Raw genomic sequence first — 26,193 nt, 5'->3', positions numbered from 1 at the left:
AGCTCATGGACCCCATATTTTCAACGTCCCTACACCTTTGATATGCATTCCTCTACAATTTAACCGAATCTGATGAAAATGACATGGATTTTGAAAAAAGTGCAGCTTACAAAATACTTTTTTTAATTTTTGAGTAGATTCACGTCTTTGAAGATTTGTTTTTTCCGAGTTTTTGCACCATTCTTGCCAAATGAGGGCGCTGCTGAATCCAAATTGATGTAGTTTTACCAATTACAAGACTTTCTCTTACTTTGTTATACACTTTGCTATATATCTTGAAAATTTGATGAAGTTTGATGCGGTATCCACTGAGTAAAGATGATTTAAACTCATTTGGTGAATTTGTGAGGTCTAAGAGAGGCATGATTCTCTTAATTGCGCAAGATTGCATGTCATTCAAATACGGCGAATTTGAAGACCCGTAGAAAAAAAATAAGCACATGAACCTATACTATTTTTTGCATTTTCATAATGCATAGATACCAAAGTAACTCTCTGCAAAATTTGGTGAAAATGACATGGACTTCACTTTAACTGTGGAACGTCCTTAAGTAGTGCTTTTCAAATTGTCATCAACTTTGCACTGAAAGCTACATGTATGTATGAAAGGTAATATATTTATCCTCATGGTATTATTTCTACTAGGTCTGGTTGCAACAACTACAACAACAGTCCCAGAAACTACCACCCCATCTACAACATCTGGTAGGTTGAGGCCGTAACTCTTTCATTTATTTTGGAATTATATGATAGGGCTAAAATGCCACAACAGTTGTCTATGTATTCATATTTAAGTTTGGCTATTATGAGTTACATTACTTTCATTTATCATTTTTGTATTATTGTGATTATTATTTCAAATTAATTGTATTAAAATACAGAAGCGTCAACTACTGTAACAACGAGTGCTACGACCACTACCACTCCAGCAACCACAACTTCTCCAACTACCACAGTGACAGAGGAAATGACAACTACAGTAACAACAACCGCAAGCACCACAGTTGTCGAGGAGACAACAACTGTTACTACCACCACACCTGAAAGCTCCACTACTCAAACAACTACAACAATGACAACAACTCGAGGTAGAAAGAGTAATAAAAGATGTGCAGATGCTAGTTTATTAGTGTAGGATTATTACTACCCTGAGTCATTTTGCTCAAAACATTTTGTTTAAGTGTTTCATTCACGTTGATGTCTAGAATTGTGACGTTTTGTGATAGGCGACACTGCCCTAATCATTGCCTACTAAGTAATCAGTTTTGAGTTGGATGATATTTTTAAGGTGGAAGATTGTTGATCTTTGCCATTAAAGACTGGGATAGTGCCTTTGGATTTGAAAGGGAAGTCTTAGATTAAACTTGTTTCCTTTGTATGTTAAGTAATTTTAATCATTTAAGGTGACTTTTGTGAATGTTGTTTCATGTTAAATAGAAAAGTAACAAAATGCTTGTTTATTGTGAAAAACAGCTTTGCTGCTTCCAGGTTTTCAAAAGTTCTCTTAGCTACAGTGAATCGTTTTTGATTGATGTGCTAGTCATCTATCATGTATTCTTTCCATACAGAATATTCTTCTAAACACACATTGTAATAAAGTCTTGGGACTTTTTGTCAAGCATATTAATATAACATAATTGAATTCCAATTTGAATTTCTAAATTTTGCCTTGATTTGATCATAACATCAGCATTTTGAAAAATACTTGTTCTTCCTCATGGCTCAAGTAACTCTTTTTATTGCTTGAATATCGTCAACCAGAAAGATGTCTTCTGTAATTTTGTTTGATCCTTCTCTTTGGACTACTTTGTGACGTTTGCCGAGGTGCTCACTAACAGATCTTGCGTATGCCATTACATCTAACATAAGATTACACAAGACATTATGATGTTTGATCTGAGAAGTTCTATGAAATATATAGCCTTATTTTGATACTATGAATTTATCTCTTTACTTATTCTTTGTAACTTGAAATTCATGACATTTTTTTTACAGAATGTTATGATGTTCTGACCGAAGAGCTTACTCAAGACAGTCCTAGATCCTACACTGTACGCTTGCCATCCGGAACAGCTGATATTTCCGCAATCAAGGTTACTCCCAATATATCAGGAGTCCAGAGTGTATCTCTCTCTGTTGAGGTGACAACAGATGGTGAGAATTATGAGGATGTTACAAGTAAGACAGATCTTCTCGCCAGAAACGTCGAAGATGAACAGGTACAAATATCGCTTCAATTGTATGTTTTATCTCATATCAGTAACAGGACTATTTTAAGTGGCAAATGTGCTCTCTCTGCTCTTGATGTTTAATCATTGACATGAATTGATTAGCTGCCACTATTTTCTTTCCCTTGATAATTGTTCCTTTAGGGCGAAGAGTCAAAATTGAAAGCAATGTCAAATTGCGTGGTCTCCCTGCAAAATTTTGGGTGGTCTGGCTAAGTTGGTATAATTTTGAGTGTGGGTAGATCTTTTGAAGGAATGTTATCCTAATCTTGAAATTTTTCATTCTTTAATTTGTTTTTATCTACTGCAGGGAAATATCATTGGGACTGAACGCTATATACAGGTAGATGGAACTGGTACTGTGGAAATCAGCTTCTCCGAAAGACTTACGTCCAGCCGTGCAGTTCGAATAATTTTTACGGAGGATAGAGACATCACCTCCATGACTTTGCATGGCTGCAATGAAAGTAAATAATATTTGTATTTGCTTGATCCCGGATGACAACTCATGATTGATTTTGAACAAAAGACTAATGATGACATTGATTCATTCATTTAGTTATTTTGCCTTTGTTGTTTTAATTTCATGTCTGACTAAAATTAGGAATAAAGTTTTATCCTTTGATTGTATGGACGTTTAAGTAGTGCTTTTCAAATTGTCATCAACTTTGCACTGAAAGCTGCATGTATTTATGAAAGCTAATATATTTATCCATATGGTATTATTTCTACTAGGTCTGGTTACAACAACTACAACAACAGTCCCAGAAACTACCACCCCATCTACAACATCTGGTAGGTTGAGGCAGTTACTCTTTCATTTATTTTGGAATGTTATGATAGGGCTAAAATGCCACAACAGTTGTCTACGTATTCATATTTTAGTTTGGCTATTATGAGTTACATTACTTTCATTTACCATTTTTGTATTATTGTGATTATTATTTCAAATTAATTGTATTGAAATACAGAACCGACAACTACTGTAACAACGAGTGCTACGACCACTACCACTCCAGCAACCACAACTTCTCCAAGTACCACAGTGACAGAAGAAATGACAACTACAGTAACAACAACCGCAAGCACCACAGTTGTCGAAGAGACAACAACTGTTACTACCAACACACCTGAAAGCTCCACTACTCAAACAACTACAACAATGACAATAACTCGAGGTACAGTGTAGAAAGAGTAATAAAAGATGTGCAGATGCTAGTTTATTAGTGTAGGATTATTACTACCCTGAGTCATTTTGCTCATAACCATTTTTTTTAACTGTTTCATTCATGTTGATGTCTAGAATTGTGACGTTTTGTGATAGGCGACACTGCCCTAATCATTGCCTACTATTAAGTAATCAGTTTTGAGTTGGATGATATTTTTAAGGTGGATGATTGTTGATCTTTGCCATTAAAGACTGGGATAGTTCCTTTGGATTTGAAAGGGAAGTCTAAGATTAAACTTGTTTCCTTTGTATGTTAAGTAATTTTAATCATTTAAGGTGACTTTTGTGAATGTTGTTTCATGTTAAATAGAAAAGTAACAAAATGCTTGTTTATTGTGAAAAACAGCTTTGCTGCTTCCAGGTTTTCAAAAGTTCTCTTTGCTACAGTGAATTGTTTTTGATTGATGTGCTAGTCATCTATCATGTATTCTTTCCATACAGAATATTCTTCTAAACACACATTGTAATAAAGTCTTGGGACTTTTTGTCAAGCATATTAATATAACCTAATTGAATTCCAATTTGAGTTTCTAAATTTTGCCTTGATTTGATCATAACATCAGCATTTTGATAAATACTTGTTCTTCCTCATGGCTCAAGTAACTCTTTTTATTGCTTGAATATTGTCAACCAGAAAGATGTCTTTTGTAATTTTGTTTGATCCTTCTCTCTGGACTAATTTGTGACGTTTGCCGAGGTGCTCACTAAGAGATCTTGCGTATGCCATTACATCTAACATAAGATTACACAAGACATTATGATGTTTGATCTGAGAAGTTCTATGAAATATATAGCCTTATTTTGATACTATGAATTTATCTCTTTACTTATTCTTTGTAACTTGAAATTCATGACATTTTTTTTACAGAATGTTATGATGTTCTGACCGAAGAGCTTACTCAAGACAGTCCTAGATCCTACACTGTACGCTTGCCATCCGGAACAGCTGATATTTCCGCAATCAAGGTTACTCCCAATATATCAGGAGTCCAGAGTGTATCTCTCTCTGTTGAGGTGACAACAGATGGTGAGAATTATGAGGATGTTACAAGTAAGACAGATCTTCTCGCCAGAAACGTCGAAGATGAACAGGTACAAATATCGCTTCAATTGTATGTTTTATCTCATATCAGTAACAGGACTATTTTAAGTGGCAAATGTGCTCTCTCTGCTCTTGATGTTTAATCATTGACATGAATTGATTAGCTGCCACTATTTTCTTTCCCTTGATAATTGTTCCTTTAGGGTGAAGAGTCAAAATTGAAAGCAATGTCAAATTGCGTGGTCTCCCTGCAAAATTTTGGGTGGTCTGGCTAAGTTGGGATAATTTTGAGTGTGGGTAGATCTTTTGAAGGAATGTTATCCTAATCTTGAAATTTTTCATTCTTTAATTTGTTTTTATCTACTGCAGGGAAATATCATTGGGACTGAACGCTATGTACAGGTAGATGGAACTGGTACTGTGGAAATCAGCTTCTCCGAAAGACTTACGTCCAGCCGTGCAGTTCGAATAATTTTTACGGAGGATAGAGACATCACCTCCATGACTTTGCATGGCTGCAATGAAAGTAAATAATATTTGTATTTGCTTGATCCCGGATGACAACTCATGATTGACTTTGAACAAAAGACTAATGATGACATTGATTCATTCATTTAGTTATTTTGCCTTTGTTGTTTTAATTTCATGTCTGACTAAAATTAGGAATAAAGTTTTATCCTTTGATTGTATGGACGTTTAAGGACGTTCCACAGTTATGTTTGTGCGCATCATGATCTGCGCATATTTTACACTCTGCGCGCTGACGTCACAATGGATGAACTGGTGCTTAATCAGCTGTAGGTAATGTGAGCTGATTTTTCTCCTTATCTGCACAAATTGCAGATCCGATGTGTTATTTTATGAAGCTAATAAAGTGGAATTATTCCATGGACCATTTTTTTTATTCCTCTTCAATTTCAAAATAGTTTCTCTGTAGTGCTGCAAAGTATGATGAATATGACCCCGAGTTTGAATAAATGGAAAAGTGGTTCGGAATTTTTCCTATTAGATACAAAGCTTTTGGCGCGTTCTGGGGTGTTTTAAGAATCAAATTTGCTCTAATAAGAGTGCTGATAGTTTGAAAGCAAGCACATGAACCCATATTTTGTAATGTTTGCACCTCTTAGGTATACCTTCCTCTACAACTTTGCAAAGTTTGATGAAAATGACATGGGCTTTTGAAAAAAGTGCAGCATTTCTTTTACTTCTCAAGTTTGTTATTGAAATTTCACATTTTTGAGGTTGAGTATCTTTTCTGCAATTTCTAAGAACTGAGAGTGTTGTTAGACTTAAATGAGCAAACAACTGACAGCAATATAAATAGATTATCCATCTTACGGATACAATTATTAATCATATTGCAAAATTTAAAGAAATTTTCATGGATTTTGACTGAGTAATAGAGCTTTAAACTAATTGTTGTGATCTCGTGAGGTCTAAAAAATGCTAAATTCTTTTGGATGCGCAATTCTTAAGAACATCCATTTGGGTGAACTTTGAAGCTCTATAGCAAAAAATCGAGCACATAGACCCATGGTAATTTTTGCATAATTGGAATATTCAGGTGCTAAAGTATCTATGTGCAAAGTATGATGAAAATGACATGGATTTTCAATGTTTGGGAGCAAGACTACGGAACCATTCGCATTTTAGACGGTATTAACAGACTTTTGCTTGTTTTCGGCGCATTTTGGACTGTTTCAAGCCAACTCGCTATAATTTGGACACTGATAATTTGAAAACGAGCACATGGACCCCATAGTTTAAATGTCTTGACTTCTTCAAAATATATTCCTCTACAAATCTAGAGAGTATGATGAAAATGACATGGATTTTGGATGTTTGGGAGTAGGACTAAGGAACATTCGTATTTTAGACATTTTGGAGGGTATTAGACTTTTGCCCGTTTAAGGCGCATTATATACTGTTTCAAGCCAACTCGCAACATTTTAGACACTGATAGTTTGATAACGAGCACATGGTCCCCATATTTTTAATATTTTAATGTCTTCAGAATATATTCCTCTACAAATCTAAAGAGTATGACGAAAATGACATGGATTTTGAATGTTTGGGGGCAAAACTACCGAACCATTCGTATTTTAGACATTTTGGACGGTATTATTAGACTTTTGCACGTTTTGGGCGCATTTTCGGCGATTTTCATGCCAACTCGCATCACTTTGGACTCTGAGAGTTAAAAAACGAGCACATGGACCCCATATTTTTAATATTTTAATGTCTTCAGAATATATTTTTCTACAAATATGGAGAGTATGATGAAAATGACATGGATTTTAAATGTTTGGGAGCGAAATATCAAACCATTTGCATTTTAGATGGTATTATTTTACCTTTTGCTTGTTTTCTGCGCTTTTTTGGCGGATAACAATATTTTCAAGCCAACTCGCAACATTTTGGACACTGATAGTTTAAAAACGAGCACATGGACCCCTCATTTTCAATATTTTAATGCCTTTAGAATTTATTCCTTTACAAGTCTAGAGAGTATGATGAAAATGACATGGATTTTGAATGTTAGGGAGCAAAACTACGGAACCATTCGCATTTTAGACGATATGATTATATTAGACTTTTGCACGTTTTCGGCGCATTTTAGGTGGATTTCAATATTTTCAAGCCAACTCGCTACAATTTGGACACTGATAGTTTAAAAACGAGCACATGGACCCCATACTTTTAATATTTTAATGCCTTTAGAATATATTCCTCTGCAAATCTAGAGAGTATGATGAAAATGACATGGGTTTCGAATGTTTGGGAGCGAAATATGGAACCATTTGCATTTTAAAATGTATTAAGAGACTTTTGCCTGTTTTCGGCGCTTTTTACGCGATTTTCAAGCCAACTTGTAACACTTGGGACACCAATAGTTTAAAAACGAGCACATGGACCCCATATTTTAAATATTTTAATGTCTTCATAATATATTCTTCTACAAATCTAGATAGTATGATGAAAATGACATGGATTTTGAATGTTTGGGGGCAAAAATACGGAACCATTCGCATTTTAGACGGTATTATTAGACTTTTGCACGTTTTGGACGCATTTTCGGCGATTTTCATGCCAACTCGCATCGCTTTGGACACTCATAGTTAAAAAACGAGCACATGGACCCCATATTTTCAACGTCCCTACACCTTTGATATGCATTCCTCTACAATTTAACCGAATCTGATGAAAATGACATGGATTTTGAAAAAAGTGCAGCTTACAAAATACTTTTTTTAATTTTTGAGTAGATTCACGTCTTTGAAGATTTGTTTTTTCCGAGTTTTTGCACCATTCTTGCCAAATGAGGGCGCTGCTGAATCCAAATTGATGTAGTTTTACCAATTACAAGACTTTCTCTTACTTTGTTATACACTTTGCTATATATCTTGAAAATTTGATGAAGTTTGATGCGGTATCCACTGAGTAAAGATGATTTAAACTCATTTGGTGAATTCGTGAGGTCTAAGAGAGGCATGATTCTCTTAATTGCGCAAGATTGCATGTCATTCAAATACGGCGAATTTGAAGACCCGTAGAAAAAAAATAAGCACATGAACCTATACTATTTTTTGCATTTTCATAATGCATAGATACCAAAGTAACTCTCTGCAAAATTTGGTGAAAATGACATGGACTTCACTTTAACTGTGGAACGTCCTTAAGTAGTGCTTTTCAAATTGTCATCAACTTTGCACTGAAAGCTACATGTATGTATGAAAGGTAATATATTTATCCTCATGGTATTATTTCTACTAGGTCTGGTTGCAACAACTACAACAACAGTCCCAGAAACTACCACCCCATCTACAACATCTGGTAGGTTGAGGCCGTAACTCTTTCATTTATTTTGGAATTATATGATAGGGCTAAAATGCCACAACAGTTGTCTATGTATTCATATTTAAGTTTGGCTATTATGAGTTACATTACTTTCATTTATCATTTTTGTATTATTGTGATTATTATTTCAAATTAATTGTATTAAAATACAGAACCGTCAACTACTGTAACAACGAGTGCTACGACCACTACCACTCCAGCAACCACAACTTCTCCAACTACCACAGTGACAGAGGAAATGACAACTACAGTAACAACAACCGCAAGCACCACAGTTGTCGAGGAGACAACAACTGTTACTACCACCACACCTGAAAGCTCCACTACTCAAACAACTACAACAATGACAACAACTCGAGGTAGAAAGAGTAATAAAAGATGTGCAGATGCTAGTTTATTAGTGTAGGATTATTACTACCCTGAGTCATTTTGCTCAAAACATTTTGTTTAAGTGTTTCATTCACGTTGATGTCTAGAATTGTGACGTTTTGTGATAGGCGACACTGCCCTTATCATTGCCTACTAAGTAATCAGTTTTGAGTTGGATGATATTTTTAAGGTGGAAGATTGTTGATCTTTGCCATTAAAGACTGGGATAGTGCCTTTGGATTTGAAAGGGAAGTCTTAGATTAAACTTGTTTCCTTTGTATGTTAAGTAATTTTAATCATTTAAGGTGACTTTTGTGAATGTTGTTTCATGTTAAATAGAAAAGTAACAAAATGCTTGTTTATTGTGAAAAACAGCTTTGCTGCTTCCAGGTTTTCAAAAGTTCTCTTAGCTACAGTGAATCGTTTTTGATTGATGTGCTAGTCATCTATCATGTATTCTTTCCATACAGAATATTCTTCTAAACACACATTGTAATAAAGTCTTGGGACTTTTTGTGAAGCATATTAATATAACATAATTGAATTCCAATTTGAATTTCTAAATTTTGCCTTGATTTGATCATAACATCAGCATTTTGAAAAATACTTGTTCTTCCTCATGGCTCAAGTAACTCTTTTTATTGCTTGAATATCGTCAACCAGAAAGATGTCTTCTGTAATTTTGTTTGATCCTTCTCTTTGGACTACTTTGTGACGTTTGCCGAGGTGCTCACTAACAGATCTTGCGTATGCCATTACATCTAACATAAGATTACACAAGACATTATGATGTTTGATCTGAGAAGTTCTATGAAATATATAGCCTTATTTTGATACTATGAATTTATCTCTTTACTTATTCTTTGTAACTTGAAATTCATGACATTTTTTTTACAGAATGTTATGATGTTCTGACCGAAGAGCTTACTCAAGACAGTCCTAGATCCTACACTGTACGCTTGCCATCCGGAACAGCTGATATTTCCGCAATCAAGGTTACTCCCAATATATCAGGAGTCCAGAGTGTATCTCTCTCTGTTGAGGTGACAACAGATGGTGAGAATTATGAGGATGTTACAAGTAAGACAGATCTTCTCGCCAGAAACGTCGAAGATGAACAGGTACAAATATCGCTTCAATTGTATGTTTTATCTCATATCAGTAACAGGACTATTTTAAGTGGCAAATGTGCTCTCTCTGCTCTTGATGTTTAATCATTGACATGAATTGATTAGCTGCCACTATTTTCTTTCCCTTGATAATTGTTCCTTTAGGGCGAAGAGTCAAAATTGAAAGCAATGTCAAATTGCGTGGTCTCCCTGCAAAATTTTGGGTGGTCTGGCTAAGTTGGTATAATTTTGAGTGTGGGTAGATCTTTTGAAGGAATGTTATCCTAATCTTGAAATTTTTCATTCTTTAATTTGTTTTTATCTACTGCAGGGAAATATCATTGGGACTGAACGCTATATACAGGTAGATGGAACTGGTACTGTGGAAATCAGCTTCTCCGAAAGACTTACGTCCAGCCGTGCAGTTCGAATAATTTTTACGGAGGATAGAGACATCACCTCCATGACTTTGCATGGCTGCAATGAAAGTAAATAATATTTGTATTTGCTTGATCCCGGATGACAACTCATGATTGATTTTGAACAAAAGACTAATGATGACATTGATTCATTTATTTAGTTATTTTGCCTTTGTTGTTTTAATTTCATGTCTGACTAAAATTAGGAATAAAGTTTTATCCTTTGATTGTATGGACGTTTAAGTAGTGCTTTTCAAATTGTCATCAACTTTGCACTGAAAGCTGCATGTATTTATGAAAGCTAATATATTTATCCATATGGTATTATTTCTACTAGGTCTGGTTACAACAACTACAACAACAGTCCCAGAAACTACCACCCCATCTACAACATCTGGTAGGTTGAGGCAGTTACTCTTTCATTTATTTTGGAATTTTATGATAGGGCTAAAATGCCACAACAGTTGTCTACGTATTCATATTTTAGTTTGGCTATTATGAGTTACATTACTTTCATTTACCATTTTTGTATTATTGTGATTATTATTTCAAATTAATTGTATTGAAATACAGAACCGACAACTACTGTAACAACGAGTGCTACGACCACTACCACTCCAGCAACCACAACTTCTCCAAGTACCACAGTGACAGAAGAAATGACAACTACAGTAACAACAACCGCAAGCACCACAGTTGTCGAAGAGACAACAACTGTTACTACCAACACACCTGAAAGCTCCACTACTCAAACAACTACAACAATGACAACAACTCGAGGTACAGTGTAGAAAGAGTAATAAAAGATGTGCAGATGCTAGTTTATTAGTGTAGGATTATTACTACCCTGAGTCATTTTGCTCAAAACCATTTTGTTTAACTGTTTCATTCATGTTGATGTCTAGAATTGTGACGTTTTGTGATAGGCGACACTGCCCTAATCATTGCCTACTAAGTAATCAGTTTTGAGTTGGATGATATTTTTAAGGTGGAAGATTGTTCATCTTTGCCATTAAAGACTGTGATAGTTCCTTTGGATTTGAAAGGGAAGTCTTAGATTAAACTTGTTTCCTTTGTATGTTAAGTAATTTTAATCATTTAAGGTGACTTTTGTGAATGTTGTTTCATGTTAAATAGAAAAGTAACAAAATGCTTGTTTATTGTGAAAAACAGCTTTGCTGCTTCCAGGTTTTCAAAAGTTCTCTTAGCTACAGTGAATCGTTTTTGATTGATGTGCTAGTCATCTATCATGTATTCTTTCCATACAGAATATTCTTCTAAACACACATTGTAATAAAGTCTTGGGACTTTTTGTCAAGCATATTAATATAACATAATTGAATTCCAATTTGAATTTCTAAATTTTGTGTTGATTTGATCATAACATCAGCATTTTGATAAATACTTGTTCTTCCTCATGGCTCAAGTAACTCTTTTTATTGCTTGAATATCGTCAACCATAAAGATGTCTTCTGTAATTTTGTTTGATCCTTCTCTCTGGACTAATTTGTGACGTTTGCCGAGGTGCTCACTAACAGATCTTGCGTATGCCATTACATCTAACATAAGATTACACAAGACATTATGATGTTTGATCTGAGAAGTTCTATGAAATATATAGCCTTATTTTGATACTATGAATTTATCTCTTTACTTATTCTTTGTAACTTGAAATTCATGACATTTTTTTTACAGAATGTTATGATGTTCTGACCGAAGAGCTTACTCAAGACAGTCCTAGATCCTACACTGTACGCTTGCCATCCGGAACAGCTGATATTTCCGCAATCAAGGTTACTCCCAATATATCAGGAGTCCAGAGTGTATCTCTCTCTGTTGAGGTGACAACAGATGGTGAGAATTATGAGGATGTTACAAGTAAGACAGATCTTCTCGCCAGAAACGTCGAAGATGAACAGGTACAAATATCGCTTCAATTGTATGTTTTATCTCATATCAGTAACAGGACTATTTTAAGTGGCAAATGTGCTCTCTCTGCTCTTGATGTTTAATCATTGACATGAATTGATTAGCTGCCACTATTTTCTTTCCCTTAATAATTGTTCCTTTAGGGCGAAGAGTCAAAATTGAAAGCAATGTCAAATTGCGTGGTCTCCCTGCAAAATTTTGGGTGGTCTGGCTAAGTTGGTATAATTTTGAGTGTGGGTAGATCTTTTGAAGGAATGTTATCCTAATCTTGAAATTTTTCATTCTTTAATTTGTTTTTATCTACTGCAGGGAAATATCATTGGGACTGAACGCTATGTACAGGTAGATGGAACTGGTACTGTGGAAATCAGCTTCTCCGAAAGACTTACGTCCAGCCGTGCAGTTCGAATAATTTTTACGGAGGATAGAGACATCACCTCCATGACTTTGCATGGCTGCAATGAAAGTAAATAATATTTGTATTTGCTTGATCCTGGATGACAACTCATGATTGATTTTGAACAAAAGACTAATGATGACATTGATTCATTCATTTAGTTATTTTGACTTTGTTGTTTTAATTTTATGTCTGACTGAAATTAGGAATAAAGTTTTATCCTTTGATTGTATGGACGTTTAAGTAGTGCTTTTCAAATTGTCATCAACTTTGCACTGAAAGCTGCATGTATTTATGAAAGCTAATATATTTATCCGTATGGTATTATTTCTACTAGGTCTGGTTACAACAACTACAACAACAGTCCCAGAAACTACCACCCCATCTACAACATCTGGTAGGTTGAGGCAGTTACTCTTTCATTTATTTTGGAATTTTATGATAGGGCTAAAATGCCGCAACAGTTGTCTATGTATTCATATTTAAGTTTGGCTATTATGAGTTACATTACTTTCATTTACCATTTTTGTCTCACCTGCATAGCAGAGTGAGACTATAGGCGCCGCTTTTCCGACGGCGACGGCGACGGCGGCGGCGACGGCGGCGGCGGCGTCAACACCAAATCTTAACCTGAGGTCAAGTTTTTGAAATGACAGCATAACTTAGAAAGTATATGGACCTAGTTCATGAAACTTGGCCATAAGGTTAATCAAGTATTACTGAACATCCTGCCTGAGTTTCATGTCACATGACCAAGGTCAAAGGTCATTTAGGGTCAATGAACTTAGACCATGTTGGGGGAATCAACATCAAAATCTTAACCTAAGGTTAAGTTTTTGAAATGTCATCATAAATTAGAAAATATATGGACCTAGTTCATGAAACTTATACATAAGGTTAATCAAGTATCACTGAACATCCTTTATGAGTTTCACGACACATGACCAAGGTCAAAGGTCATTTAGGGTCAATGAACTTTGGCCGAATTGGGGGGTATCTGTTGAATTACCATCATAACTTTGAAAGTTTATGGATCTGATTCATGAAACTTGGACATAATAGTAATCAAGTATTACTGAACATCCTGTGCAAGTTTCAGGTCACATGATCAAGGTCAAAGGTCATTTAGGGTCAATGAACTTTGGCCAAATTGGGGTATTTGTTGAATTACAGCCATAAATTTGAAAGTGTGTTGGTCTTGTTCATAAAACTTGGACATAAGAGTAATCAAGTATCACTGAACATCCTGTGCGAGTTTCAGGTCACATGATCAAGGTCAAAGGTCATGTAAGGTCAAAGAACTTTGGCCACGTTGGGGGTATTTGTTGAATTGCCATCATATCTCTATAAGTGTATTGGTCTAATTCATAAAACGTGGAAATACGAGTAACCAAGTATCACTGAACATCTTGTGCGAGTTTTAGTAGTTTTCAAAATCAGCACTGCTGCTATATTGAATCGCGTGATACAGGTGAGACGGCCAGAGGCATTCCACTTGTTGTATTATTGTGATTATTATTTCAAATTAATTGTATTGAAATACAGAACCGACAACTACTGTAACAACGAGTGCTACGACCACTACCACTCCAGCAACCACAACTTCTCCAACTACCACAGTGACAGAAGAAATGACAACTACAGTAACAACAACCGCAAGCACCACAGTTGTCGAGGAGACAACAACTGTTACTACCACCACACCTGAAAGCTCCACTACTCAAACAACTACAACAATGTCAACAACTCGAGGTACAGTGTACAAAGAGTAATAAAAGATGTGCAGATGCTAGTTTATTAGTGTAGGATTATTACTACCCTGAGTCATTTTGCTCAAAACCATTTTTTTTAACTGTTTCATTCATGTTGATGTCTAGAATTGTGACGTTTTGTGATAGGCGACACTGCCCTAATCATTGCCTACTAAGTAATCAGTTTTGAGTTGGATGATATTTTTAAGGTGGAAGATTGTTGATCTTTGCCATTAAAGACTGTGATAGTTCCTTTGGATTTGAAAGGGAAGTCTTAGATTAAACTTGTTTCCTTTGTATGTTAAGTAATTTTAATCATTTAAGGTGACTTTTGTGAATGTTGTTTCATGTTAAATAGAAAAGTAACAAAATGCTTGTTTATTGTGAAAAACAGCTTTGCTGCTTCCAGGTTTTCAAAAGTTCTCTTAGCTCCAGTGAATCGTTTTTTATTGATGTGCTAGTCATCTATCATGTATTCTTTCCATACAGAATATTCTTCTAAACACACATTGTAGTAAAGTCTTGGGACTTTTTGTCAAGCATATTAATATAACATAATTGAATTCCAATTTGAATTTCTAAATTTTGCCTTGATTTGATCATAACATCAGCATTTTGAAAAATACTTGTTCTTCCTCATGGCTCAAGTAACTCTTTTTATTGCTTGAATATCGTCAACCATAAAGATGTCTTCTGTAATTTTGTTTGATCCTTCTCTCTGGACTAATTTGTGACGTTTGCCGAGGTGCTCACTAACAGATCTTGCGTATGCCATTACATCTAACATAAGATTACACAAGACATTATGATGTTTGATCTGAGAAGTTCTATGAAATATATAGCCTTATTTTGATACTATGAATTTATCTCTTTACTTATTCTTTGTAACTTGAAATTCATGACATTTTTTTTACAGAATGTTATGATGTTCTGACCGAAGAGCTTACTCAAGACAGTCCTAGATCCTACACTGTACGCTTGCCATCCGGAACAGCTGATATTTCCGCAATCAAGGTTACTCCCAATATATCAGGAGTCCAGAGTGTATCTCTCTCTGTTGAGGTGACAACAGATGGTGAGAATTATGAGGATGTTACAAGTAAGACAGATCTTCTCGCCAGAAACGTCGAAGATGAACAGGTACAAATATCGCTTCAATTGTATGTTTTATCTCATATCAGTAACAGGACTATTTTAAGTGGCAAATGTGCTCTCTCTGCTCTTGATGTTTAATCATTGACATGAATTGATTAGCTGCCACTATTTTCTTTCCCTTAATAATTGTTCCTTTAGGGCGAAGAGTCAAAATTGAAAGCAATGTCAAATTGCGTGGTCTCCCTGCAAAATTTTGGGTGGTCTGGCTAAGTTGGTATAATTTTGAGTGTGGGTAGATCTTTTGAAGGAATGTTATCCTAATCTTGAAATTTTTCATTCTTTAATTTGTTTTTATCTACTGCAGGGAAATATCATTGGGACTGAACGCTATGTACAGGTAGATGGAACTGGTACTGTGGAAATCAGCTTCTCCGAAAGAATTACGTCCAGCCGTGCAGTTCGAATAATTTTTACGGAGGATAGAGACATCACCTCCATGACTTTGCATGGCTGCAATGAAAGTAAATAATATTTGTATTTGCTTGATCCTGGATGACAAATCATGATTGATTTTGAACAAAAGACTAATGATGACATTGATTCATTCATTTAGTTATTTTGACTTTGTTGTTTTAATTTTATGTCTGACTAAAATTAGGAATATAGTTTTATTGTTTGATTGTAGGGACGTTTAAGTAGTGCTTTTCAAATTGTCATCAACTTTGCACTGAAAGCTGCATGTATTTATGAAAGCTAATATATTTATCCATATGGTATTATTTCTACTAGGTCTGGTTACAACAACTACAACAACAGTCCCAGAAACTACCACCCCATCTACAACATCTGGTAGGTTGAGGCAGTTACTCTTTCATTTATTTTGGAATTTTATGATAGGGCTAAAATGCCACAACAGTTGTCTATGTATTCATATTTTAGTTTGGCTATTATGAGTTACATTACTTTCATTTACCATTTTTGTATTATTGTGATTATTATTTCAAATTAATTGTATTAAAATACAGAACCGACAACTACTGTAACAACGAGTGCTACGACCACTACCACTCCAGCAACCACAACTTCTCCAACTACCACAGTGACAGAGGAAATGACAACTACAGTAACAACAACCGCAAGCACCACAGTTGTCGAGGAGACAACAACTGTTACTACCACTACACCTGAAAGCTCCACTACTCAAACAACTACAACAATGACAATAACTCGAGGTACAGTGTAGAAAGAGTAATAAAAGATGTGCAGATGCTAGTTTATTAGTGTAGGATTATTACTACCCTGAGTCATTTTGCTCAAAACATTTTGTTTAACTGTTTCATTCACGTTGATGTCTAGAATTGTGACGTTTTGTGATAGGCGACACTGCCCTAATCATTGCCTACTAAGTAATCAGTTTTGAGTTGGATGATATTTTTAAGGTGGAAGATTGTTGATCTTTGCCATTAAAGACTGGGATAGTGCCTTTGGATTTGAAAGGGAAGTCTTAGATTTAACTTGTTTCCTTTGTATGTTAAGTAATTTTAATCATTTAAGGTGACTTTTGTGAATGTTGTTTCATGTTAAATAGAAAAGTAACAAAATGCTTGTTTATTGTGAAAAACAGCTTTGCTGCTTCCAGGTTTTCAAAAGTTCTCTTAGCTCCAGTGAATCGTTTTTGATTGATGTGCTAGTCATCTATCATGTATTCTTTCCATACAGAATATTCTTCTAAACACACATTGTAATAAAGTCTTGGGACTTTTTGTCAAGCATATTAATATAACATAATTGAATTCCAATTTGAATTTCTAAATTTTGCCTTGATTTGATCATAACATCAGCATTTTGAAAAATACTTGTTCTTCCTCATGGCTCAAGTAACTCTTTTTATTGCTTGAATATCGTCAACCAGAAAGATGTCTTCTGTAATTTTGTTTGATCCTTCTCTTTGGACTACTTTGTGACGTTTGCCGAGGTGTTCACTAACAGATCTTGCGTATGCCATTACATCTAACATAAGATTACACAAGACATTATGATGTTTGATCTGAGAAGTTCTATGAAATATATAGCCTTATTTTGATACTATGAATTTATCTCTTTACTTATTCTTTGTAACTTGAAATTCATGACATTTTTTTTACAGAATGTTATGATGTTCTGACCGAAGAGCTTACTCAAGACAGTCCTAGATCCTACACTGTACGCTTGCCATCCGGAACAGCTGATATTTCCGCAATCAAGGTTACTCCCAATATATCAGGAGTCCAGAGTGTATCTCTCACTGTTGAGGTGACAACAGATGGTGAGAATTATGAGGATGTTACAAGTAAGACAGATCTTCTCGCCAGAAACGTCGAAGATGAACAGGTACAAATATCGCTTCAATTGTATGTTTTATCTCATATCAGTAACAGGACTATTTTAAGTGGCAAATGTGCTCTCTCTGCTCTTGATGTTTAATCATTGACATGAATTGATTAGCTGCCACTATTTTCTTTCCCTTGATAATTGTTCCTTTAGGGTGAAGAGTCAAAATTGAAAGCAATGTCAAATTGCGTGGTCTCCCTGCAAAATTTTGGGTGGTCTGGCTAAGTTGGTATAATTTTGAGTGTGGGTAGATCTTTTGAAGGAATGTTATCCTAATCTTGAAATTTTTCATTCTTTAATTTGTTTTTATCTACTGCAGGGAAATATCATTGGGACTGAACGCTATGTACAGGTAGATGGAACTGGTACTGTGGAAATCAGCTTCTCCGAAAGACTTACGTCCAGCCGTGCAGTTCGAATAATTTTTACGGAGGATAGAGACATCACCTCCATGACTTTGCATGGCTGCAATGAAAGTAAATAATATTTGTATTTGCTTGATCCTGGATGACAACTCATGATTGATTTTGAACAAAAGACTAATGATGACATTGATTCATTCATTTAGTTATTTTGCCTTTGTTGTTTTAATTTTATGTCTGACTAAAATTAGGAATAAAGTTTTATCCTTTGATTGTAAGGACGTTTAAGTAGTGCTTTTCAAATTGTCATCAACTTTGCACTGAAAGCTGCATGTATTTATGAAAGCTAATATATTTATCCATATGGTATTATTTCTACTAGGTCTGGTTACAACAACTACAACAACAGTCCCAGAAACTACCACCCCATCTACAACATCTGGTAGGTTGAGGCAGTTACTCTTTCATTTATTTTGGAATTTTATGAGAGGGCTAAAATTCAACAACAGTTGTCTATGTATTCATATTTTAGTTTGGCTATTATGAGTTACATTACTTTCATTAACCATTTTTGTATTATTGTGATTATTATTTCAAATTAATTGTATTAAAATACAGAACCGACAACTACTGTAACAACGAGTGCTACGACCACTACCACTCCAGCAACCACAACTTCTCCAACTACCACAGTGACAGAAGAAATGACAACTACAGTAACAACAACCGCAAGCACCACAGTTGTCGAGGAGACAACAACTGTTACTACCACCACACCTGAAAGCTCGACTACTCAAACAACTACAACAATGACAATAACTCGAGGTACAGTGTAGAAAGAGTAATAAAAGATGTGCAGATGCTAGTTTATTAGTGTAGGATTATTACTACCCTGAGTCATTTTGCTCAAAACCATTTTGTTTAACTGTTTCATTCATGTTGATGTCTAGAATTGTGACGTTTTGTGATAGGCAACACTGCCCTAATCATTGCCTACTAAGTAATCAGTTTTGAGTTGGATGATATTTTTAAGGTGGATGATTGTTGATCTTTGCCATTAAAGACTGGGATAGTGCCTTTGGATTTGAAAGGGAAGTCTTAGATTAAACTTGTTTCCTTTGTATGTTAAGTAATTTTAATCATTTAAGGTGACTTTTGTGAATGTTGTTTCATGTTAAATAGAAAAGTAACAAAATGCTTGTTTATTGTGAAAAACAGCTTTGTTGCTTCCAGGTTTTCAAAAGTTCTCTTAGCTATAGTGAATTGTTTTTGATTGATGTGCTAGTCATCTATCATGTATTCTTTCCATACAGAATATTCTTCTAAACACACATTGTAATAAAGTCTTGGGACTTTTTGTCAAGCATATTAATATAACATAATTTAATTCCAATTTGAATTTCTAAATTTTGCCTTGATTTGATCATAACATCAGCATTTTGATAAATACTTGTTCTTCTTCATGGCTCAAGTTACTCTTTTTATTGCTTGAATATCGTCAACCATGAAGATGTCTTCTGTAATTTTGTTTGATCCTTCTCTCTGGACTAATTTGTGACGTTTGCCGAGGTGCTCACTAACAGATCTTGCGTATGCCATTACATCTAACATAAGATTACACAAGACATTATGATGTTTGATCTGAGAAGTTCTATGAAATATATAGCCTTATTTTGATACTATGAATTTATCTCTTTACTTATTCTTTGTAACTTGAAATTCATGACATTTCTTTTACAGAATGTTATGATGTTCTGACCGAAGAGCTTACTCAAGACAGTCCTAGATCCTACACTGTACGCTTGCCATCCGGAACAGCTGATATTTCCGCAATCAAGGTTACTCCCAATATATCAGGAGTCCAGAGTGTATCTCTCTCTGTTGAGGTGACAACAGATGGTGAGAATTATGAGGATGTTACAAGTAAGACAGATCTTCTCGCCAGAAACGTCGAAGATGAACAGGTACAAATATCGCTTCAATTGTATGTTTTATCTCATATCAGTAACAGGACTATTTTAAGTGGCAAATGTGCTCTCTCTGCTCTTGATGTTTAATCATTGACATGAATTGATTAGCTTCCACTATTTTCTTTCCCTTGATAATTGTTCCTTTAGGGTGAAGAGTCAAAATTGAAAGCAATGTCAAATTGCGTGGTCTCCCTGCAAAATTTTGGGTGGTCTGGCTAAGTTGGGATAATTTTGAGTGTGGGTAGATCTTTTGAAGGAATGTTATCCTAATCTTGAAATTTTTCATTCTTTAATTTGTTTTTATCTACTGCAGGGAAATATCATTGGGACTGAACGCTATGTACAGGTAGATGGAACTGGTACTGTGGAAATCAGCTTCTCCGAAAGACTTACGTCCAGCCGTGCAGTTCGAATAATTTTTACGGAGGATAGAGACATCACCTCCATGACTTTGCATGGCTGCAATGAAAGTAAATAATATTTGTATTTGCTTGATCCTGGATGACAACTCATGATTGATTTTGAACAAAAGACTAATGATGACATTGATTCATTCATTTAGTTATTTTGCCTTTGTTGTTTTAATTTTATGTCTGACTAAAATTAGGAATAAAGTTTTATCCTTTGATTGTATGGACGTTTAAGTAGTGCTTTTCAAATTGTCATCAACTTTGCACTGAAAGCTACATGTATGTATGAAAGGTAATATATTTATCCTCATGGTATTATTTCTACTAGGTCTGGTTACAACAACTACAACAACAGTCCCAGAAACTACCACCCCATCTACAACATCTGGTAGGTTGAGGCCGTTACTCTTTCATTTATTTTGGAATTATATGATAGGGCTAAAATGCCACAACAGTTGTCTATGTATTCATATTTTAGTTTGGCTATTATGAGTTACATTACTTTCATTTATCATTTTTGTATTATTGTGATTATTATTTCAAATTAATTGTATTAAAATACAGAACCGACAACTACTGTAACAACGAGTGCTACGACCACTACCACTCCAGCAACCTCAACTTCTCCAACTACCACAGTGACAGAAGAAATGACAACTACAGTAACAACAACCGCAAGCACCACAGTTGTCGAGGAGACAACAACTGTTACTACCACCACACCTGAAAGCTCCACTACTCAAACAACTACAACAACTCGAGGTAGAAAGAGTAATAAAAGATGTGCAGTTGCTAGTTTATTAGTGTAGGATTATTACTACCCTGAGTCATTTTGTTCAAAACCATTTTGTTTAATTGTTTCATTCATGTTGATGTCTAGAATTGTGACGTTTTGTGATAGGCGACACTCCCCTAATCATTGCCTACTAAGTAACCAGTTTTGAGTTGGATGATATTTTTAAGGTGGAAGATTGTTGATCTTTGCCATTAAAGACTGGGATAGTGCCTTTGGATTTGAAAGGGAAGTCTTAGATTAAACTTGTTTCCTTTGTATGTTAAGTAATTTTAATCATTTAAGGACGTTCCACAGTTATATTTGTGCGCATTATGATCTGCGCATAGTTTACACTCTGCGCGCTGACGTCACAATGGATGAACAGGTATTAATTAGCTGCGGGTATGAGCTGATTTTTCTCATCTTCTGCACTTTAACTGAAGATCCGATGTGTTATTTCATGAAGCTAAAAAATTGAATTATTCCATGGACCATTCAAAAAAATATTCTCTACAATTTCAAAATACTTTACTCTGCAGTGCTGCCAAGAATCACGAATATTAGCCCGAGTTTGAATAAATGGTAGAGTGGTTTTGATTTTTTCTTCACATAGATACTAAGCATTCGGCCCATTTTTGGTGTTTTAAAAAGCACATTTGTTCTAATAGAAATGCTGATAGTTTAAAAGCAAGCACATGAACCCCTATTTTTTAATGTTTGTACCTCTTAGGTATACCTTCCTCTACAACTCTGCAAATTTTGGTGAAAATGACATGGATTTTGAATAAAGTGCAGCATTTATTGTACGTTTGTAGTTTGTTACTAAAATTTTACATTTTTCAGATTGGGATTTTGTTATCTTTTACGCCATTTTTAAGAACTGACAGTGCTGTTAAATTTAAAATTGCAAACAAATAGCACTATTGATAGATTCTCTATTCTAACGATACAATTATTAACTCTCTTGCGAAATTTGATGACTTTTTCATGTATTTTGAAAGAGTAATGGAGGTTTAAACTCATTGTAGTAATCTTGGGCGGTCTAAAAATGCCAAATTCTTTTGAATGCGCAATTCTTAAGAACATCAATTTGGGTGAACTTTGAAGCTCTATAGCAAAAAATCAAGCACATGGACCTATGTTCATTTTTGCATATTTCGAATATTAAGGTTCTAAAGTATCTATGTGCAAAGTTTGGTGAAAATGACATGGATTTCACTTTAACTGTGGAACGTCCTTAAGGTGACTTTTGTGAATGTTGTTTCATGTTAAATAGAAAAGTAACAAAATGCTTGTTTACTGTAAAAAACAGCTTTGCTGCTTCCAGGTTTTCAAAAGTTTTCTTAGCTACAGTGAATTGTTTTTTATTGATGTGCTTGTCGTCTATCATGTTTTCTTTCCGTACAGAATATTCTTCTAAACACACATTGTAATAAAGTCTTGGGACTTTTTGTCAAGCATATTAATATAACCTAATTGAATTCCAATTTGAATTTCGAAATTTTGCCTTGATTTGATCATAACATCAGCATTTTGAAAAATACTTGTTCTTCCTCATGGCTCAAGTAACTCTTTTTATTGCTTGAATATCGTCAACCAGAAAGATGTCTTCTGTAATTTTGTTTGATCCTTCTCTCTGGACTAATTTGTGACGTTTGCCAAGGTGCTCACTAACAGATCTTGCGTATGCCATTACATCTAACATAAGATTACACAAGACATTATGATGTTTGATCTGAGAAGTTCTATGAAATATATAGCCTTATTTTGATACTATGAATTAATATCTTTACTTATTCTTTGTAACTTGAAATTCATGACATTTTTTTTTTACAGAATGTTATGATGTTCTGACTGAAGAGCTTACTCAAGACAGTCCTAGATCCTACACTGTACGCTTGCCATCCGGAACAGCCGATATTTCCGCAATCAAGGTTACTCCCAATATATCAGGAGTCCAGAGTGTATCTCTCTCTGTTGAGGTGACAACAGATGGTGAGAATTATGAGGATGTTACAAGTAAGACAGATCTTCTCGCCAGAAACATCGAAGATGAACAGGTACAAATATCGCTTTAATTGTATGTTTTATCTCATATCAGTAACAGGACTATTTTAAGTGGCAAATGTGCTCTCTCTGCTCTTGATGTTTAATCATTGACATGAATTGATTAGCTTCCACTATTTTCTTTCCCTTGATAATTGTTCCTTTAGGGTGAAGAGTCTAAATTGAAAGCAATGTCAAATTGTGTGGTCTCCCTGCAAAATTTTGGGTGGTCTGTCTAAGTTGGGATAATTTTGAGTGTGGGTAGATCCAGAGCTTCCAAGTCTCCCGGATCCTGCGGGAGAATACTGGATTGCAATCCAATCTCTCGTTCTCCCGACCCCATGCCAAAATCTCCCGGATAATCAGGATTTTTAGCTGTTAAATTGTAAAATTTATACAAACGACTGTTTTACGAGTCTAGCATGTTCAACTCCCTAACACCCACGTGGAACCTCCTTATCACATTTTCATTTTACCCAGTAACTTTTACCAGTTTTTGTACAATCGTACATTGATTTCCAATGTAAATGAAGATAATTTTACTGAACGACTGGTGAAGTAGTCTAACAAGCCATTTTATTTCCGGGTTCTGCAATGTGTGTGATGAAAACACTTCAGCGGTACTCCATGCACATGGCCCCCGATGCGCCCCGGCGCGGCTCCAGCCGGCCGCGCTGCGCCAGGAAGCTACGAGAAGGGAAGTTCGGTCACGAGCACTGCGAGGCATTTTTCGTAAGCTTGTGTGCGCTTTATTTGAGCTGAAACTGTGGATCAACGATGGGATTAACAAGTGAATTACTTTTACACCCCGACTTTCAGTTTCAGGAATAATTTTATTGACAATCCTGAAGAACCAGAAGCAAAGTGGAGATTTTTTCGCCTACTTTCACTTGGGTTGATCGGATTCGAACATTTTCTCTTTCATGAGTAAGCTAGCCTGGCGCTGGCTAGCTCAAGCACGCCCCGTCCCGATTCATCCACACTACAATTGCATCGTCAGTGACCATGGAGATCATGAAGATGGAGTCATCCAAGACCAAGACGACAAAATACTTTTCGAAGTATAAAGATAATTTTCAAGCGGAATGGGACTGTGTGACAATTTTCACAGGAATCCCTCAGAGACTTTAAACAGTCCACATATAAATGATAAATGATAAATGATAAATGCATAATTTATTGTTCGAAATAGACATGAAATGAAATACTCCGAAAATTTGCTTTGCCCAATTGATCGTGGGCCCGGCAGCCGCTGTGCAGCGCCAGATCGACGAGGCTCTATCCCTTTAATCGTTGAACGCCAAACAGGGTAGCAGCAACTCCCATCTTTTAACGTCTTTTGGTCTGACGCGGCCAGGGTTTGAACCCCCAACCTCCCGGTTGTGAGACGGACGCTCTACCAACTGAGCCAACACACCGGTTATATAGCTCATTTACCATGTTTACCACTACTGCAGCCCCTTCCCCCTCTGGCCAATTAAAGGTATTTTCATGTTGAATGCATTCTTTTATGAATTATTCAAAAAATCTACTGTATTGCCTGAAGTGTATATTTAGTCAATGACAATTCATGAATTCTCTCTAATGTGCATTTAATCTATCGGAAAATATTTTTGATGGTTTAGACAGCTGTCAGTTACTATCAAATGCTGTTTCTTAATCTAAATGTGTTTTGCTACCCAAAACTCCCATCCGCGTATCCGTGGGACAACGTTCCGCCGCTCCCTCACAAAATCATACCTCTGCGAAATCTACTGGATTCTATCTTTCCAATGTTGGCAGCTCTGGTAGATCTTTTGAAGGAATGTTATCCTAATCTTGAAATTTTTCATTCTTTAATTTGTTTTTATCTACTGCAGGGAAATATCATTGGGACTGAACGCTATGTACAGGTAGATGGAACTGGTACTGTGGAAATCAGCTTCTCCGAAAGACTTACGTCCAGCCGTGCAGTTCGAATAATTTTTACGGAGGATAGAGACATCACCTCCATGACTTTGCATGGCTGCAATGAAAGTAAATAATATTTGTATTTGCTTGATCCCGGATGACAACTTATGATTGATTTGAACAAAAGACTAATGATGACATTGATTCATTCATTTAGTTATTGTGCCTTTGTTGTTTTAATTTTATGTCTGACTAAAATTAGGAATAAAGTTTTATCCTTTGATTGTATGGACGTTTAAGTAGTGCTTTTCAAATTGTCATCAACTTTGCACTGAAAGCTACATGTATGTATGGAAGCAAATATATTTATCCTCATGGTATTATTTCTACTAGGTCTGGTTACAACAACTACAACAACAGTCCCAGAAACTACCACCCCATCTACAACATCTGGTAGGTTGAGGCAATTACTCTTTCATTTATTTTGGAATTATATGATAGGGCTAAAATGCCACAACAGTTGTCTATGTATTCATATTTCAGTTTGGCTATTATGAGTTACATTACTTTCATTTATCATTTTTGTATTATTGTGATTATTATTTCAAATTAAATGTATTAAAATACAGAACCGACAACTACTGTAACAACGAGTGCTACGACCACTACCACTCCAGCAACCACAACTTCTCCAACTACCACAGTGACAGAAGAAATGACAACTACAGTAACAACAACTGCAAGCACCACAGTTGTCGAGGAGACAACAACTGTTACTACCACCACACCTGAAAGCTCGACTACTCAAACAACTGCAACAATGACAATAACTCGAGGTACAGTGTAGAAAGAGTAATAAAAGATGTGCAGATGCTAGTTTATTAGTGTAGGATTATTACTACCCTGAGTCATTTTGCTCAAAACCATTTTGTTTAACTGTTTCAT

General features: G+C 35.4%; 1 protein-coding gene across 1 annotated transcript in view; it reads left to right on the top strand.

Annotated features, from left to right (window-relative positions):
- Window positions 1–26,193, top strand: part of LOC129273997 (mucin-2-like) — a 63,202-nt gene that overhangs the window by 19,440 nt on the left and 17,569 nt on the right. The window contains exons 17-49 of the mRNA XM_064108929.1: window positions 646–705; window positions 882–1,088; window positions 1,996–2,219; window positions 2,539–2,695; window positions 2,964–3,023; window positions 3,200–3,406; window positions 4,325–4,548; window positions 4,868–5,024; window positions 8,273–8,332; window positions 8,509–8,715; window positions 9,623–9,805; window positions 10,591–10,650; window positions 10,827–11,033; window positions 11,949–12,172; window positions 12,492–12,648; window positions 12,917–12,976; window positions 14,125–14,331; window positions 15,247–15,470; window positions 15,790–15,946; window positions 16,215–16,274; window positions 16,451–16,657; window positions 17,572–17,795; window positions 18,115–18,271; window positions 18,540–18,599; window positions 18,776–18,982; window positions 19,898–20,121; window positions 20,441–20,597; window positions 20,866–20,925; window positions 21,102–21,299; window positions 23,149–23,372; window positions 25,218–25,374; window positions 25,642–25,701; window positions 25,878–26,084. Of these exons, the coding sequence (XP_063964999.1) occupies window positions 646–705; window positions 882–1,088; window positions 1,996–2,219; window positions 2,539–2,695; window positions 2,964–3,023; window positions 3,200–3,406; window positions 4,325–4,548; window positions 4,868–5,024; window positions 8,273–8,332; window positions 8,509–8,715; window positions 9,623–9,805; window positions 10,591–10,650; window positions 10,827–11,033; window positions 11,949–12,172; window positions 12,492–12,648; window positions 12,917–12,976; window positions 14,125–14,331; window positions 15,247–15,470; window positions 15,790–15,946; window positions 16,215–16,274; window positions 16,451–16,657; window positions 17,572–17,795; window positions 18,115–18,271; window positions 18,540–18,599; window positions 18,776–18,982; window positions 19,898–20,121; window positions 20,441–20,597; window positions 20,866–20,925; window positions 21,102–21,299; window positions 23,149–23,372; window positions 25,218–25,374; window positions 25,642–25,701; window positions 25,878–26,084 (5,244 nt within the window). The remainder of the gene's footprint in view (window positions 1–645; window positions 706–881; window positions 1,089–1,995; window positions 2,220–2,538; window positions 2,696–2,963; window positions 3,024–3,199; window positions 3,407–4,324; window positions 4,549–4,867; window positions 5,025–8,272; window positions 8,333–8,508; window positions 8,716–9,622; window positions 9,806–10,590; window positions 10,651–10,826; window positions 11,034–11,948; window positions 12,173–12,491; window positions 12,649–12,916; window positions 12,977–14,124; window positions 14,332–15,246; window positions 15,471–15,789; window positions 15,947–16,214; window positions 16,275–16,450; window positions 16,658–17,571; window positions 17,796–18,114; window positions 18,272–18,539; window positions 18,600–18,775; window positions 18,983–19,897; window positions 20,122–20,440; window positions 20,598–20,865; window positions 20,926–21,101; window positions 21,300–23,148; window positions 23,373–25,217; window positions 25,375–25,641; window positions 25,702–25,877; window positions 26,085–26,193) is intronic.

Source organism: Lytechinus pictus, chromosome 13 (genome assembly GCF_037042905.1).
Source record: "Lytechinus pictus isolate F3 Inbred chromosome 13, Lp3.0, whole genome shotgun sequence".
Classification (NCBI taxonomy): domain Eukaryota; kingdom Metazoa; phylum Echinodermata; class Echinoidea; order Temnopleuroida; family Toxopneustidae; genus Lytechinus; species Lytechinus pictus.
This window is presented reverse-complemented; position numbering and strand designations above follow the sequence as displayed.